The sequence below is a fragment of the Vicia villosa genome, unplaced genomic scaffold (genome assembly GCF_029867415.1).
Source record: "Vicia villosa cultivar HV-30 ecotype Madison, WI unplaced genomic scaffold, Vvil1.0 ctg.000262F_1_1_1, whole genome shotgun sequence".
Classification (NCBI taxonomy): domain Eukaryota; kingdom Viridiplantae; phylum Streptophyta; class Magnoliopsida; order Fabales; family Fabaceae; genus Vicia; species Vicia villosa.
In genome coordinates, this window is record NW_026705111.1 from 346,053 (window position 1) to 362,256 (window position 16,204).

Genomic DNA, 16,204 nt, shown 5'->3' on the forward strand with positions numbered 1-16,204 from the left:
TTTTGGTTGTCCTAAAAAATATCAGCTAAACGCTGCCAGGAAGCCTTGGCGGTGGATCCTTTTTTCAAAATAGTGGTAAGGAGATCAAGGAAGATTGTGGAATACATCCATTGGAGCACTGTGGAATCAAGGGTTGTCCACATATCAAAATAAGCATTAGCGAAGGCAAGTTTTTTTCCTAGTCGTGGAATGATGATGGACCACTTTGTGAGCACGAGCGTGAACTTCAAACAGTTCAGTCCACATGGTGTAGTGATCTTTCCCCATTCTAGAACAAAAGGAATGTTTTTTTTTTTTTTTTATGTTAGTGATAACAAAGGCTGGGTGAAACTCTTGAAGAAGATGACGACTTGGTGGGACTGTCGACCTTGATAGAAACATGCTCAGACTCATCACTGGAAGAGGAAGACATGGTGCTGGAGGCGCGGAAGAAGCGGCCGCGGCACAGTAGGAGGGGCCGCGACAGCGGCAGTGCTAGAGAAGGAGCTGTGGCGGCGATGCTGCATGAGGAGCTACAATGACGGTGGCGATGCTGGAGGAGGAGCCACTGCGGCGGCGATAACAACGCTCAAGGAGGAGCTACTGCGGCAGCGACTTTGATTAAGTTTGAATCTTTACCCAACTGATACCGTATAAGATATTGAAGGATATTGAGATCAACCATGTGACAATAATATTACGAAGACTTTATTATATAGAGAGAGAGATTTACAGTTCATTACATTTCATAGTCAATGTGAAACTTATATGCAAATAAAAATACATATTCTATTAACAAATAAATGATCAACTATTGAAAGAACTAAGGTTGGTTGTCTCTAATTGTAAAACCTATTGATTAGAGGATGCACCATGCGGGAAATAGGAAGTGAGTGGTTTGATATCTCTACTCCGCATGAAAGTCAAAAATTGATTAGGTAGTTCTTCCAAAAGAGCTTGCACAGCAGAGATTTGTCCAGCTGTCAGAAACACAAGAACACGGTTCGATTAAATGAATAAAAATTAGATAACATGTTGAAAATATAGAATATAAAAGAGTAACAAATGTTATATTTGTATTTTCAACTTAAACTAGAAGGTACAAATTAAATTGGTTGTTTAATGCATTAGAGTTTCTAATTCTATTGCAGCTATTGAACCAATGGTTCCCGATTGTAAACTCCTTATGAATAAATTTAGTAAGGTGTATGTTAATTGTGTGTAGGAATTGAAATGCTTTAGCTTATAGATTTATTGGTTATACTATGTAAGTTGGATGTATGTCTTCATTGCTACTGTCACATGTAATGCTTCTGTCATTTGAATGTGATGTTCAAAAACAAAAACAAAAACTAATACTTACAGTGTACTTCTCTCATGGGGACAAACTGCACTATATCTCGTGTAGCTACACGGCCAGTAGAACTTTTCAGGCGACGTCCATTATCAGCATCAAGTATCTGTAATAATTAACCAAAGTTTGGGTTATTAATACTCTCAGATGACAAAGCATAGCATGGTGCGACGCTAAAGAAAAGAAGCTCAGGCAAGGATATAAGGTAGACCTCCATGCTCTTGAAATCAGTGTTTCCAACACCAACTATTAGAATCGACAAGGGAAGATCAGATGCGTTAACCAGAGCATTTATTGATTCTTGAAGATCCGTAACAACTCCATCCTATGACAAGATCATGGACATTTGATTGGTTAGTTTTATGCACTGACGTAATCATACACATTATATGCACGAGAAAACAACATAAAAGATAAAACCAATTTCTTATATTTCTCACCGTTATGATAAGCAGAACATGGTACTTAGCGCTGTTATTATACAATGAAAGGGAGTCGGCAGCCATCTGTGCAGCCTTGTTGATTACTGGACCAAATAAAGTTGGTCCTGATAGGCGGACTGTGTGTAAAGCCCTAGCATAAGCATCCATTATGCCTTCAACTCCTACCACCTAAACACAAAGAAAAACTGAGTTTATTGAAGAAGGAATTAACAATAGCTTTCCACCTTTCCAAGAATTATCTAGCATCATTGCTTTGCGGCACAAGATTCTATCTTCTATTATAAGCAACAGACAGAATTTCTCACCTCAGAGCTAGTTGGATTCCCATTCAGATTAAAACAGTGAGATACGGTGCCACCGGGTATCTGGCCTCCAAACCCCCAAGCAGGAAACCACTTATCAGAATCATAAAACTGAATAACTTCTCCAACTTCCAATATAGCCTACATAAATTTTACACATGGATAAAATATCCGGAACAATATATGATCATAGTTAAATCTTGAACGTGGTTAATTCCATTATGTTTCACAAGTTGATTAAAAAACTTGGAATCTTCCATTGAAAATTATCAAGCTTACCTTTTGATATGAATTTAACTGACCGGATCCACTGATGTAATGCAAAGAATCTGGCTGTTGAGGATTTCCATTGGAAGCTGAACAAATATCAAAGCACTTAACAAACTACAAAAATGAAATTAGTACTAATCACCTTAGGCAGTAGAACAATGGAAACTTACCAGTGAAATCTACCGCAACCATGAAGTTTAGCTCAAATCCACTAGATATGTAATCAATAAAGCTGAATTGTTCCTTCTCACAATATTGATCCACAAAGAGTTGACCCTTTAGAACCTAAAATGAAGAAATTCTACCAAGAGTTAGTTTAAGCAGAGATCAGAGACAAAATGTAATTCAAATTCAATTGCATAATCAATGAACACCTTTTCTTGTCCATGGTGTTTGGATGGCATTACAAAATTGGCGCCTTTTCTCTCTTGGTATAACTTTTCCAGATCTGCTATTGATTTCTGCAGTTTACTGTTGCCAACAAACTTTGATGTCACTAATTTGCATCTATGAAGTATGAACTAGAAAATGAAAAGCCTAAAAAAGTTTAGGCTCGGCAAAAATAAAACAAATATTATTCGACATTTACCCGATCAGTACATGATTGCCACTACTATTGAAATCAAAACACTCTATAACTAGTGGATTATCCTGCATGGAAAAGATAATTTAAAAAATGTCAGAGTAATCTATATGATAATGATGTACAGCCCGACATGTTGTGCACAAAAATGGAAATCTTACTTTACTTCCGAACTGCTGGACACTAAGACAAAGTGGTTTCCATTTCGGATTTAAATTGTCATCTATGACTTCAGTCTTGCAAATAGCAACAGAACCTCCAGTTTCAACCATTCTTGATATCCTTAGAAAAGGATCCTACACAAGAAAAACAAAATGACAAGTTTTAAAAACTTGTACATGAATTAAAACTAAATCATACATAAATATGTAGCAGGGTATTGAATTAGTACACTTTTAGAAAATCTGTCTTTGTTATCCAAGTGAGAACACTGAAAAATAATCTCAACAGCACTCCTTGCAGCAACAGTCTCCTCAGCATGAATGGTAATCGCCCCTTGATTTCTTTGACTAATGTTCTCGCTTTTGCTTTGAAGCCTTAATGTTAAACTCCTGCTTGGTTTGGTCACTATCTGTTCCGTCGTACACACACAAACAGAAGAGACACCAATGTCACACAAAGTCCATAATCTTAATACTGGGATGGATAAGAATATATTACTGACCTCTGATAAAGTGCAACAAGCCTCTCCGAGGAAATCTTGTTCATTCAGTTTTAGTGTCTTGGTGGGAACACCATGATATCTTGTGTCAATGTCATATACATGAAATACAAGTGGTTGCACAGTCTCAAAATGAAATGCAATATTAATTTTTTCGATCCATTCTGGATTCAAAGAATTCATTATGACTTCTGTGCGTCCCAACTCTTCCAATTTTCCATCTCCTTTCTTTGCATATACCACAACCATAGGATCGCTCTGAAATAAAATTAAAAAACATGAGAAGTAAATAAATAAGAAACATTCCATACCATACATAGCATATGCATTGTTATGTATAGGAAAATTACCTTCGATGCAATGTCCCGATCAAGTAAGTTACTTGCTGTGAGAGATAACTGCAACAAAAGATTAGAAAATCATAAAAGATTTTTACTCAATTTTTTCATAGAGCATAACAGTGATGATAATGATGATTGATTAGAAACAGTAGTACCTGAAGTTGAGTGAACAATGGTTGAAAACCTTGAGCAGTGTAGAAGAAATCAACGGCGTCATTGTCATTGGTGTTGCTGGTTGAAGCTTGTTGAGCTCCCACAGCTTGTTTACCTCCTCTGATATCTGAACAACAACCTCCCATTATAAAACCCTAATTTTTCTTTTCAAAAAAGAGTTAGAAATGGAGCGATTGAAGCTTGTAAATTGTGGTTTTAAGTTTTATTATATATATATAAGCGTGTTTTTGCTATTAATAATAAGGCACGCTGGGAAAATGAATTATGATTAGGTGTAGAACTGAATAACTTGTTAGACAAGAAAGCTCTGTGGGTATAAATTAGTTTGTCCGTTAGTACAGAATAATAAATACCAAAAACACAAAACAAAACAAAACAAAAACTCTATTCTACTCATTTATTTATATGTCAAAATAGATATGCTTTTTTATATATCTTTTATTTCTATTTCATTCTTTTCTTTTATTTTTATCATATTTATTTTATATTTTATATTTAATAATAAAAAACTACGCTCACTCTAATTTGGAATCCAATGATATAACACTTCCTATACATGTGTATATATAACTGTCAAAGAGCTAGTTTGCATGGATCATGGATAGCATGTTTGGCCTGCAATGCATAGCAATAAATTTTAAAAAATCTATTAGTACTTATATTCTATCTCCAAAATAGTATATTAATTTTTTTCATCTTATTAAATTTTATCTTTATTTTATTTAATCTTTTTCTTTTAAATCGTATATGTTACATTAACAATATTTTGTCGTATTCTATTAGTTTCTCTTATGTTAAATATTTGAGTATTATTATATACAATTTATATGTGTTGTATTTAAAAATACATTATAGTATTTATAAAAGATAATTTAATACTTAAAAAATTATTATATTTACCTATGAATAGTCGGACATGTATATAAATAGAACAATTATTTAATAAATATTTTTTGAAGTTATTTTTATAATATAATATGAATAATATTTTTATTATGATATTTAACAATATTAAATAATAAAATATTAGTATTCATACACTACCGATGAGGATGTAAGATATATTTACCGATAAATCAAATAAAATTATATTAAATAAATATTTGTTTAAATATTTTTAAATTATACTAATAGGGGTGCACATGAGCCGATTTGGATTGAGTTTGGTCAAACCCAAAACCCGAATCATAGAGGGAAGTCCAGTTTAGGTGACATAAAAGAGAATTTCTTTTTAGACCTATATGCTTTCTTAGACATCTATTGTGAAAACCCCAAAATATCTCTAAATTTCGAATGTGCATCTCCGAAGGCACATTTTTCTTCAAAAAAATGTGATTTCGGATATGCATATCCGAAAACACATTTTTTTTAAAAAACTTATTTTCGGATATGCATATCCGAAATAACCTTATTTTTAAAAAAAAGGTGTCTCAGAGATGCATCTCCGAAAACTGTTGCGTTTTTTACAAAACCCAAACAATCACCCCTTCATTTTCATTCTCTTCAATACACACTTTTTTCCAACAAACCCATTTGTGCCAACTTGCATTCAAAGGATTCTTGCTCTACAACTCGTTTCAAGCATAGATAAGCATTCAAAGGCTCATTCAAACACCAACTCAAAGCTTCAACAAAGTGTAAGTTTCTATAACTTTGAACTCTAAGTTGAAAATGTTATTAGGGTTGTTAAAAATTAGAAAAATATTGTAGGGTGTAGTTATTGTAGGTCAATGATAGTGTTTAGTTGGTAAAAATTAGATTTTTATTGAGTTAGGGCAAGAAATGGTGGTCTGCAAAAAAATGGAGTGCATTTCAAAAATCACCTCTAACCAGTTTTGGAGATGCACTTCCAAAATATGGTCTGAACTGTTTTTTTAATTTGTTTCCATGACTTACTGGTTGTACTTTTTTCAGGAAAATGGCAGGCAACCAGGCACCGGCCGCTCGACTTAGACAAGGTAGGGAGATACAGACAGCCTCAACTTGGCGCGAGAGAGCTACACAACAAGCAGTGACTCGGAGACGGGGTCGAGTTCGAGTATCAGTTCAAATGGATGACGCGCCTGCAGGATCTTCATCTGTTTCAAGGAGACGTATGTCTCAGGCGTCTTCCCGAGGTCTCCGTTTGAGGTTGCTCCTGACAAAGTTACTCGCTGGGAGCTCACTGCTATCTTTGAGGATTGGACGCATCATCTAATCCCAGAGGAGTATCGGCGTACGCGGGTCACCTAAAGCTGGCATTGTGTAGATGAATATGTGACATAGTTCTATCAGGTGTCACGTCCTATCATGACACCTGATGCTCTTGGGCGTCCACCTGGGCCAGCACATGAGGAGCTCTTGAAGACCCAGCAGGCCGAGGATGACAATGCCGCTGATCTCTTGTCGATTTGTTAGCGGATACACTCGATAGGGCCGAAGGGATTTGAGAGAGGGATCATTGAGCAGGGCGGTGCAGAGGCGGTTGCCATAGTGCAGAGGAGGATGGTTGGTGAGGCGTCCAGTGCGGTGGGGTATAGGAGGCAGAGACGGTCACAGGGAGTCCGCATTAGGCATACTCAGTAATGGATGCCTATTTATGTTTTATTCATGACTTTTTATCCGATGTTGTAATATTTTTACAATGATCACTTATCCGAACAACTACTTCCATATTATAGTATCGATTTTTTAATCTGCATTTGTGTATTTTTTATTTCCGTTACATTTTATCGAATAGTAGGAGGTTTTAATTTTATTCCTACTATATTGTTGTTTTGGAAAAAATAATGAAAATCCGCATATTTCGGATATGCATATCCGAAATAGCTTCTTGGTGAATTCGGATATGCATCTCTAAAATCATTGAAATCTGATTAAGGGTAATTTCAGAGATGCATATCCGAAATCTTCAAAAGTAGGATATAGGTGTCTTCGGAGATGCATTTTTTAAGGGTATTTTGGAGTTTTCAGGAGTGTTTTTCATCCTATATGGGTGTACAAAGAAATTTTCGACATAAAATAACCACCCATTACAACATTGGACCGATTTGAACAAATCCACTAATTTCGAGTTGGATTGGAGTGGGCAATGGATTATCCAAAATATTTTTATTATTTTTTATCATCATAAAATAATAAATAAAAATATCAAATAATTAAATTCACCATACCTCATTAAAATAGTTAATGTTGGAAACATTGAATTTTAATCGATCTCATAAAATAATATTTTTAAAGATTCTATTTAGATATCTTAAAACATACCGAGAAGATCAAATCAACTACCTAAAACAGAAAGATTATTTGAAAAATTATATGCTTTTAGACTTAAAAAAAAATATCATTTTGAAAACTATACTTTTAGAAAAAATCAAGATAACAAAATATAAAGTTCTTGCTCGATTGACCTTTTGCTAGCTATAATATTCTCATATTAATCATAATCACAAAAATAATGTTTTTCTCACTTATTTACTTATTTATCTTATGGAGTGCAATTTTAGTGATTAAATTATTAAATAAAAAATGAATATTATTTATGAAAACATTATTATTAGGTTTCATATTTCTATTAATGTGTTTGATAAAAAACTAAATAAAAAATATATACTGTTCAAAAAAATACTCGTGTGTGCGTGTTTTCCGTACACGGGCATAAAGACTCAGATGTCTTAATAGGTATATTACACATTTGGGGTGAGGGCTAGGCCACGACGGCGAGTAGCATGCTACAGTGGTTTTTTAGGCTATTTTAAAGATCATCTCACGTGAGACGAGAAATCTTGTTGTTGACAAGTGCTGCTAGGTCGTAGGCGGGCGATCAGTGATGCTTGAGTTACTCAAAGCGGAGTGCTCTCTGAGTGGAGTTTGAATGGGTGCAAGTAAGTATGTATTACTTAAACAATGACTGCGTTGCCATTATCCTTACCTCCACGACCTTTTAGGCGTTTAGGGCACACTTTTCTCATATGACCCTCATTCTTATAGTGATAACATAGAATACCAGATGTATCACTACTATAAGACTTTTGTTGACTTTTACCCTTCTTGTCGAACTTGCCATCTCTCTTTGTGAATTTCGCATTAACTGACAAGCCTTCACCAATCAGAGATGACTTGTGCTCCTTTCGTTCATTCAAATTCTTAGAATACACGACTGATTGAACTTCTTCAAAGATCAAAGACTCTCTTTCTTACAATAGAGTTTATTTGAAGTGAGCGTGATCTGGGCAAAGCACACAATAACAACAACTGGGCTTGATCTTCATCATCGACCTTGACATAGATATTTTCAAGATCAAGAATCAGTTTGTTGAACATATCCAACTATTCAACCAAGACTTTGTCTTCACTCATCTTGAATGAATACAGAGGCTGCTTCAGGTAAAGGCGATTGACCAACGATTTGGTAATGTACAAGCTTTCGAGTTTCGACCACAAACTCGTCGGCGTCGTCTCTTTCGAAACTTGTCGAAGAAACTTATCACCAAGACTCAATAAGATGACGCTGTGGGCTTTCTTTACCATAGTCGTTTTCTCCTTCTCCATTAATGTAACGTCCATGCCTGCGGCTCCCTTCAACGCTTCTAACCAACCATGTTGAACTAATAGAGCATTCATCTTCAAGCGCCATAGACCGAAATTGTTTACCTGGTGAACTTTTTAATCTCATACTTTGTTGACGACATTCTTCTCCATGCTCACCGCACCAATTTATTGTGAAATTGATGTTAAGAACAAAGTATAATAGGTTTCTTTTCTTGGCAAGAAACTCACAAAGGTAGGAAAGAGAGAAGTAAGAAGAACACAATGAAATTGGTTATAAACTGCTATTTTTTACTTTCTCTTTGAAACAAAATTACAAGTGTTATAGAATAACAAATAACCTCTCTCACCCTAATTAGGATTTGCAGTGTGCAGTGATGAGAGACTAGTATGATTTTATAATAAAATTAACACACTAAACTAATGAGCTTTTACACATTAGACTCATTACACAAGCTAACTTAGGGAACATGCTAACTTAAACAATTGAGTTAAACAAACAGACCCAATTTGACATGCTAACAATCTTAACATTTCGGCTACTGCATACTTGAGCATACTTTGACTACAACAATGCAGGTCTTCAACTACAACATGTGAACAAACTTCGACAACATACTAAGATCCTGTCGAATTGTGGAATCAAGAAGTTACCCTTCGACCATACTAGAGTTCAATCCAATATCTCACATTAATTTCTCCTTTTTCATCCAAAACGAAATATATATTATCGACCATAACAAATAAATTCATCACAATATATATAAAAAATAACAAAAAAAAAATCCAAAATTACAATCCAAAATTTTGAAGAAATAAGTAAGAAAAAGGTCTACATAACCGTTGATAAGCAAGATAAAAGATTTAACTTTCATAACTGATAATCATAATCGAAAATAATATATTTCGACTTTAACCACTCAAACGACTGAACATTTACTCTATCAGATAACGCTTGCAATTTCTCCGCTTTATTAAAAAAAACACGCTTATTTCGCTCTTTCTAAATAACCCATACCACCGCGAACCTAAAAGCATTAAAAACCAATCAGACATTTTTCCAAAAACCAAACACACCTTCAATTTTATTGACATTTTATTTTCTATCTATAAAAAAAATGATCAAACAAAAATTTGTTTTTGTAACTGATATTGTTTCGGTGTTTTCTTTTTCATTATTTTTTAAATAATTCTTTTTATTTTCCAAAGTTCGAAGTGTAATAAATAATAGATATTAAAGATATAGTTAAATTAATTAGTTATTCTTAATCCAACTAACTTATTAATTTAGATTAATTAATTGTCATTATTAAATATATAAGTCTCATACTACATGTAAATTGTAATGTAACAATAATGAATTTTCATAATTCTGCCACTATTTAACGCGGCTTTATTTTAGGTAAATTTGCACACAGCAGTTTTTCTTTTCTTTTGGGTTTTCCTTATTTCAGTAAGTGAGAGTTGTTTCGAGGTTTATACCCACTGCTTTCTTCTCCGTCAAGTTTTACAGAGTCCTACACACCTAATCGATATATTATAGACTTATTCATTGTATCAGAATAATCAATTAATAAATATCGATTTTCCGAGTAATTTAAATTGGATAGAATCAACAAGTGCACGCGTATTGTTCATTGATATTCTTGTGTTATTATAATATAATCTTCAAGAATCAAACCCATTTTGCAGTTCGTGAAAGAAAAAAACGTTATCGTCGTTAATAAGAAATCCATCAAATTAGGGTTTATAATGGGAGCGTGTTTCTCAGACATGAAAGGAGCTAAACAAGCTGTGGGAGCTCAACAAGCCTCAACCACCAATGACAATGACGCTGTTGATTTCTTCTACACCGCTCAAGGTTTTCAGCCATTGTTTACGCAACTTCAGGTACTATTTCTAATCTATCATCTTCATCATCACTCTTATGGTCTTATCGATAGGGTTTCTGTTAATGTTAAACATGTGACACAAATTTGATTTTCTAATGTTTTCTTGCAGTTATCTCTTTCAGCAAGTAACTTACTTGATCTGGACATTGCATCAAAGGTAGTTTTCCTACACATAAGAATGCATATGCTATGTATGGAATGTTTCTTATTTATTTACTTCTCATGTTTCTTAATTTATTTCAGAGTGATCCTATGGTTGTGGTATATGCAAAGAAAGGAGATGGAAAATTGGAAGAATTGGGACGCACAGAAGTCATAATGAATTCTTTGAATCCTGAATGGATAGAAAAAATTAATATTGCATTTCATTTTGAGATTGTGCAACCACTTGTATTTCATGTATATGACATTGACACAACATATCATGGTGTTCCCACGAAGACACTCAAACTGAATGAACAAGAGTTCCTTGGAGAGGCTACTTGCACTTTATCAGAGGTCAGTAATATATTATTAACCATCACAGTATTTCATTTGTTACTCACCCATGTTTCAATCCTATCCTAAAGAATTAAGCCATTATATATTTTTATTACTTCTTTCTTTCCAAAACTATAATAGACTATTGACTTATACATATTAGCCAGCTTCAATAATGTACAACTTATTTGAGTGGGCCACTTGATTTTGTAACAGGACTTTTTTTAGTTCTTTATTGAACTAGCTTATTTTAATATTAAAAACCTTTTCATTCAAACTTTGATAAGAGAGAACTTTATGAGACATGTTTTTCATGGTTTTGAAAATTATTTTAAAACAAGTGCTTGACTAATGAAATTTCTTAGAACTGCACAGTCTTAAATGTTTCTCATTATTGAAATTTCTATGTTGGTGTAAATAAATATGCATACATATAAAGTTACAAACGCACACACTTTCATTCAGTAATAAATTAAGCATAATTATAACTGTAGCATGCAGTATTAAGATTATGGACTTTGTGTAACATTGGTGTCTCTTCTGTTTGTGTGTGTGTCCTACGGAACAGATAGTGACCAAACCAAGCAAGAGTTTAACCTTAAAGCTTCAAAGCAAAAGCGAGAACCATGGTCAAAGAAATCAAGGGGCGATTACCATTCATGCTGAGGAGACTGTTGCTGCAAAGAGTGCTGTTAAGATTATCTTTCATTGTTCTCACTTAGATAACAAAGACAGATTTTCTAAAAGTGTACATATTTAATACCCTGCTACATATTTATTAATGATTCAGTTTCATTCATAGACAAGTTCTTAAAATTTGTCATCTTGTTTTTTCTTGTGTAGGATCCTTTTCTAAGAATATCAAGAGTGGTGGAAACTGGAGGTTCTGTTCCTATTTGCAAGACTGAAGTTATAGATAACAACTTAAATCCAAAATGGAAACCACTTTGTCTTAGTATCCAGCAGTTTGGAAGTAAAGTAAGCTTTCGATATTTGTGCACAACATGTCGGATGGTACATCATTATCATACAGATTACTCTGACATTTTTTAAATTATCTTTTCCATGCAGGACAATCCATTAGTTATAGAGTGTTTTGATTTCAATAGTAGTGGCAATCATGTACTGATCGGGTAAATGTCGAGCGATAGTTGTTTTATTTTGGTGAGCCTAAACTTTTTTAGGCTTTTCATTTTCTAGTTGCAAAATAATAACATCGAAGTTTGTTGACAACAGTAAAATGCAGAAATCAGTAGCAGATCTGGAAAAGTTATACCAAGAGAAGAAAGGCGCCAATTTTGTTATGCCATCCAAACACCATGGACAAGAGAAGGTGTTCATTGATCCATGCTGTTGAATTTGAATTACATTTTGGCTCTGATTTCTACTTAACCTCACACTTGGTATAATTTCTTCACTTTAGGTTCTGAAGGGTCAACTCTTTGTGGATCAATATTGTGAAAAGGAACAATTCAGCTTTATTGATTACATATCTAGTGGATTTGAGCTAAACTTTATGGTTGCAGTAGACTTCACTGGTAAGTTTCCATTGTTTTACCGCCTAAGGTGATTAGTACTAATTTCATTTTTGTAGTTTGTTAAGTGCTTCGATATTTGTTCAGCTTCCAATGGAAATCCTCAACAGCCAGATTCTTTGCATTACATCAGTGGATCCGGTCAGTTAAATTCATATCAAAAGGTAAACTTGATACCTTTCAATGTAAGATTCCAAGTTTTTTAATCATCAACTTGTGAAACATAATGGAATTAACCACGTTTAAGATTTAACTATGATCATATATTATTCCGGATATTTTTATCAAATAATTACCCTTACATCTTTATAACCATTCTCTGGCCTAATGAACAAGGTAAAATTTATGTAGGCTATAATGGAAGTTGGAGAAGTTATTCAGTTTTATGATTCTGATAAGCGGTTTCCTGCTTGGGGATTTGGAGGCAAGATACCCGGTGGTACCGTATCTCACTGTTTTAATCTGAATGGGAATCCAGCTAGCTCTGAGGTGAGAAATTATGTCTGTTGCTTATAGTAGAAGATGGAAACTTGTTCCGCAAAGCAATGATTCTAGATAATTCTTGGAAAGGTGGAAGACTATTGTTAATTCTTTCTTTAATAAACTCAGTTTTACCTCATTCATCGTTTCTAATAACAATAACATTCGTATAGAATATTGATCATATGAATGATGAGTTTGAGAATGAAGTCAATTTTTGTAGCAAATCATAATAACAATATGGCTACAAATTGTGGGCTCTTACCTTCTTACGCATTGATTGTGAACTTGATACATTCTTTAAAAAGAGATAAGATAATATAGTCTTCTTATGTGTTTAGGTGGTAGGAGTTGAAGGCATAATGGAGGCTTATGCTAGTGCTTTACACACAGTCCGCCTATCAGGACCAACTTTATTTGGCCCAGTAATCAACATGGCTGCACATATGGCTGCTGAGTCCCTTTCATCGAATAACAGCACTAAATACTATGTATTGCTTATCATAACGGTGAGAAAGATAATAAATTGGTTTTTATCCTTTATGCTGTTTTCTCGTGCATATTAATGTGTATGATTACGTCAGTGCATACAAATTAAATCCTTAAAACTAACTAACCAAATGTCTGTGATTTTCTCGTAGGATGGAGTTGTTACGGATCTTCAAGAATCAATAAATGCTGTGGTTAATGCATCTGATCTTCCCTTGTCGATTCTTATAGTTGGTGTTGGAAACGCTGATTTCACGAGCATGGAGGTCTACCTTATATCCTTGCATGTTGTTCTTTTCTTTAGCTCGGCTCCATGCTATGCCCTGTCATCTGAGAGTATTAATAATAACACAAACTTTGGTTAATTATTACAGATACTTGATGCTGATAATGGACGTCGCTTAGAAAGTTCTACTGGCCGTGTAGCTACACGAGATTTAGTGCAGTTTGTCCCCATGAGAGAAGTACACTGTAAGTACTAGTTTTTGAACTTCATATTCAAATGACTGAAGCGTTACATGTGACAGTACCAACATCCAAAGTAATTAGAAACTCAAGTTGGAGACACTAATGAATGCCAATAGTCTTTCAATCCTTAGTAATTATTTTGTTGTTTTTTTTTTATTGACACTAATCCTTGTGTCATCCAGTTTAAGTTGAAAATACAAATATAACATTTGTTACTCTTTTATAATTTATATTCTCAACATGTTATCTAATTTTTATTCATTTTATTTAATCGAACCGTATTCTTGTGTTTTTGACAGCTGGACAAATCTCTGTTGTGCAAGCTCTTTTGGAGGAACTACCTAATCAATTTTTGACTCTCATGCGGAGTAGAGATGTGAAACCACTCACTTCCTATTTCCCTCATGTTGCATCCTCTACTCAATAGATTTTACAATTAGAGACAGCCAACCTTAGATTTGAAGTAGTACTTTTTTGTGTTGGGTGAAGACGAATTGCTTGGTCTCACACAATATATTTACTTTTTTCATTCAAATGAACTGTAAATAGAAGCATGAATCTTAGTCTTGATTATAGAAGTTAGAAAGTAGTTAAAAATGATACTTCTATTTTATGTTAGTTAGCTTTTGGTTTACATTTAGTTTTCTGATTCAGTTTCAAGTTGATCTTTCTTTCTTCCTATGTCTATATACCATTCATTGTTGAAATTATAAATGTTTTCTCTCAATATTATAGTATGGCATTGGCTGCAAATAGTTCTACTTTTACCACTTGATATGGTAAAAAGACCTTATTCACGCGCTGGAGGTGAACCGTGATCTAATAGAAACTTCAGCTCTGGGCTGACAACAAGAGGAGGGATGATACATACAAACACTCTGACGACTATGTCTGTGACTATCACAAGTGTGAAAGTTTTAGGTTAGAATTGTGTGTAACTGAGTCTGTTTAGCCATCATAGACCTTTCCCTCATAGACCTTTCATACAATAGGCCTTACCTTTCTTCAGTGATATCTATGTGCGGCAAGATCAAAATACTACAAAAATTTGTGTAAATTATGACGGTTTCTGTATGGCATTTTAAAAAACCGCCACTATTAAACGTTGATTACGGCAGTTTCGTTAAATGGCGTAATGTTAATCCTATTACGACGGTTTCAACGCACGAAATTTACTTAATTTTTTTAATAAAATGAAATTAATTTAGAGATTTTTTTTTCCCTTCTTTTTCTTTCTGATGGTTTAAAAAAAACAAGTCACCCTAATTAAAAAAGAAAAACCCATTGTACTCTTTCCCATATTTCACGCTAACTCTTTCTTAGAAATCGAAGACTTGTTTGAATTTTTTTTAGATATAGTTAGGGTTTCCTTTTTATTTAATTTTTTAAAATTTTAAAAATTGTCTTATTTTAATGTGTTTGATGTTTGTAAAATATTAAAATAAATTACATACTTTAGATTTAGGGTTAGGTTGGAAATGAATAATAATTAGGGTCTTGCTAACGTGTCCTCAGGGTACTCTTTAAGCATGCTAAATAAACAAAATATTCTTTATAAAAGTCATGATTTCAATTTCTAATTCATTTTCAATACATTGATTACACGTATTATTAAAAAAATTTATTACTACTTTAATAACCTAAAAAGTGCCATAAGGGCACTGGTTAGCCTTTCCCTAATAATTAATTTATTTAAGTTATGGTTTTTGTCAAAGGTCTCTGAATTAGTTTATTCTAGGGCTTTTATCAATTAGTCTTTGTTTGGATTGATGGAATCGGATGGAGCGTAGTGGGATGAGATGGAATAAAATGATATTCCCTTGTTTGGATAATTTAAAAATGGATGGAGCGGAGTAGAATAGAGTGATATGGATTTTATTCCGTCATAAAGTTCCTAAACAGTGGAATGGTATTTTCGTCCCGCTCCGTTCCATCCTTTTCTGCTCCATTTCCGCTCAGTTTATTTCATGATATCCAAACATAGCCTAAAGAGTGTCTTGAATTGTGTTATCATTTCTATCTTGAGACCATTTGGTTATGTGAATTATGGAATTATCTTTGAGCAGAGCAGGGGATGTTGGTAGTTCAAGAAAAAGGTTTCAACCGAGTAGTAACAATGTTGTGGTAGCATAAGTGAATTTGAACAAGGGTGGTGAAGATAGCGATGGTTCTGGAATTATTGTCAATATTGATTCTTATTTATGTTATTCCATGTGTGTATATTCA

The 16,204-nt window shown here is 33.8% G+C and overlaps 2 protein-coding genes across 2 annotated transcripts; one reads left to right on the forward strand and one right to left on the reverse strand.

Annotated features, from left to right (window-relative positions):
* Nucleotides 1–702: 702 nt before the first annotated feature.
* Nucleotides 703–4,232, reverse strand: LOC131626129 (protein BONZAI 3-like). The gene is made up of 14 exons (XM_058896951.1): nucleotides 4,089–4,232; nucleotides 3,943–3,990; nucleotides 3,596–3,850; nucleotides 3,323–3,502; nucleotides 3,093–3,227; nucleotides 2,938–2,999; nucleotides 2,723–2,819; nucleotides 2,519–2,633; nucleotides 2,358–2,434; nucleotides 2,082–2,219; nucleotides 1,774–1,944; nucleotides 1,545–1,658; nucleotides 1,343–1,439; nucleotides 703–959 (listed from the first exon to the last, which is right to left on the reverse strand). Exons 1-14 carry the CDS (start codon nucleotides 4,230–4,232, stop codon nucleotides 832–834), a joined length of 1,761 nt encoding a protein of 586 aa, XP_058752934.1. The 3' UTR covers nucleotides 703–831.
* Nucleotides 4,233–10,295: 6,063 nt separating this feature from the next.
* LOC131626128 (protein BONZAI 3-like) lies at nucleotides 10,296–14,528 on the forward strand. The gene is made up of 14 exons (XM_058896950.1): nucleotides 10,296–10,524; nucleotides 10,636–10,683; nucleotides 10,770–11,024; nucleotides 11,575–11,754; nucleotides 11,850–11,984; nucleotides 12,078–12,139; nucleotides 12,243–12,339; nucleotides 12,430–12,544; nucleotides 12,629–12,705; nucleotides 12,893–13,030; nucleotides 13,363–13,530; nucleotides 13,663–13,776; nucleotides 13,885–13,981; nucleotides 14,278–14,528. Exons 1-14 carry the CDS (start codon nucleotides 10,387–10,389, stop codon nucleotides 14,403–14,405), a joined length of 1,752 nt encoding a protein of 583 aa, XP_058752933.1. The 5' UTR covers nucleotides 10,296–10,386; the 3' UTR covers nucleotides 14,406–14,528.
* Nucleotides 14,529–16,204: the final 1,676 nt, after the last annotated feature.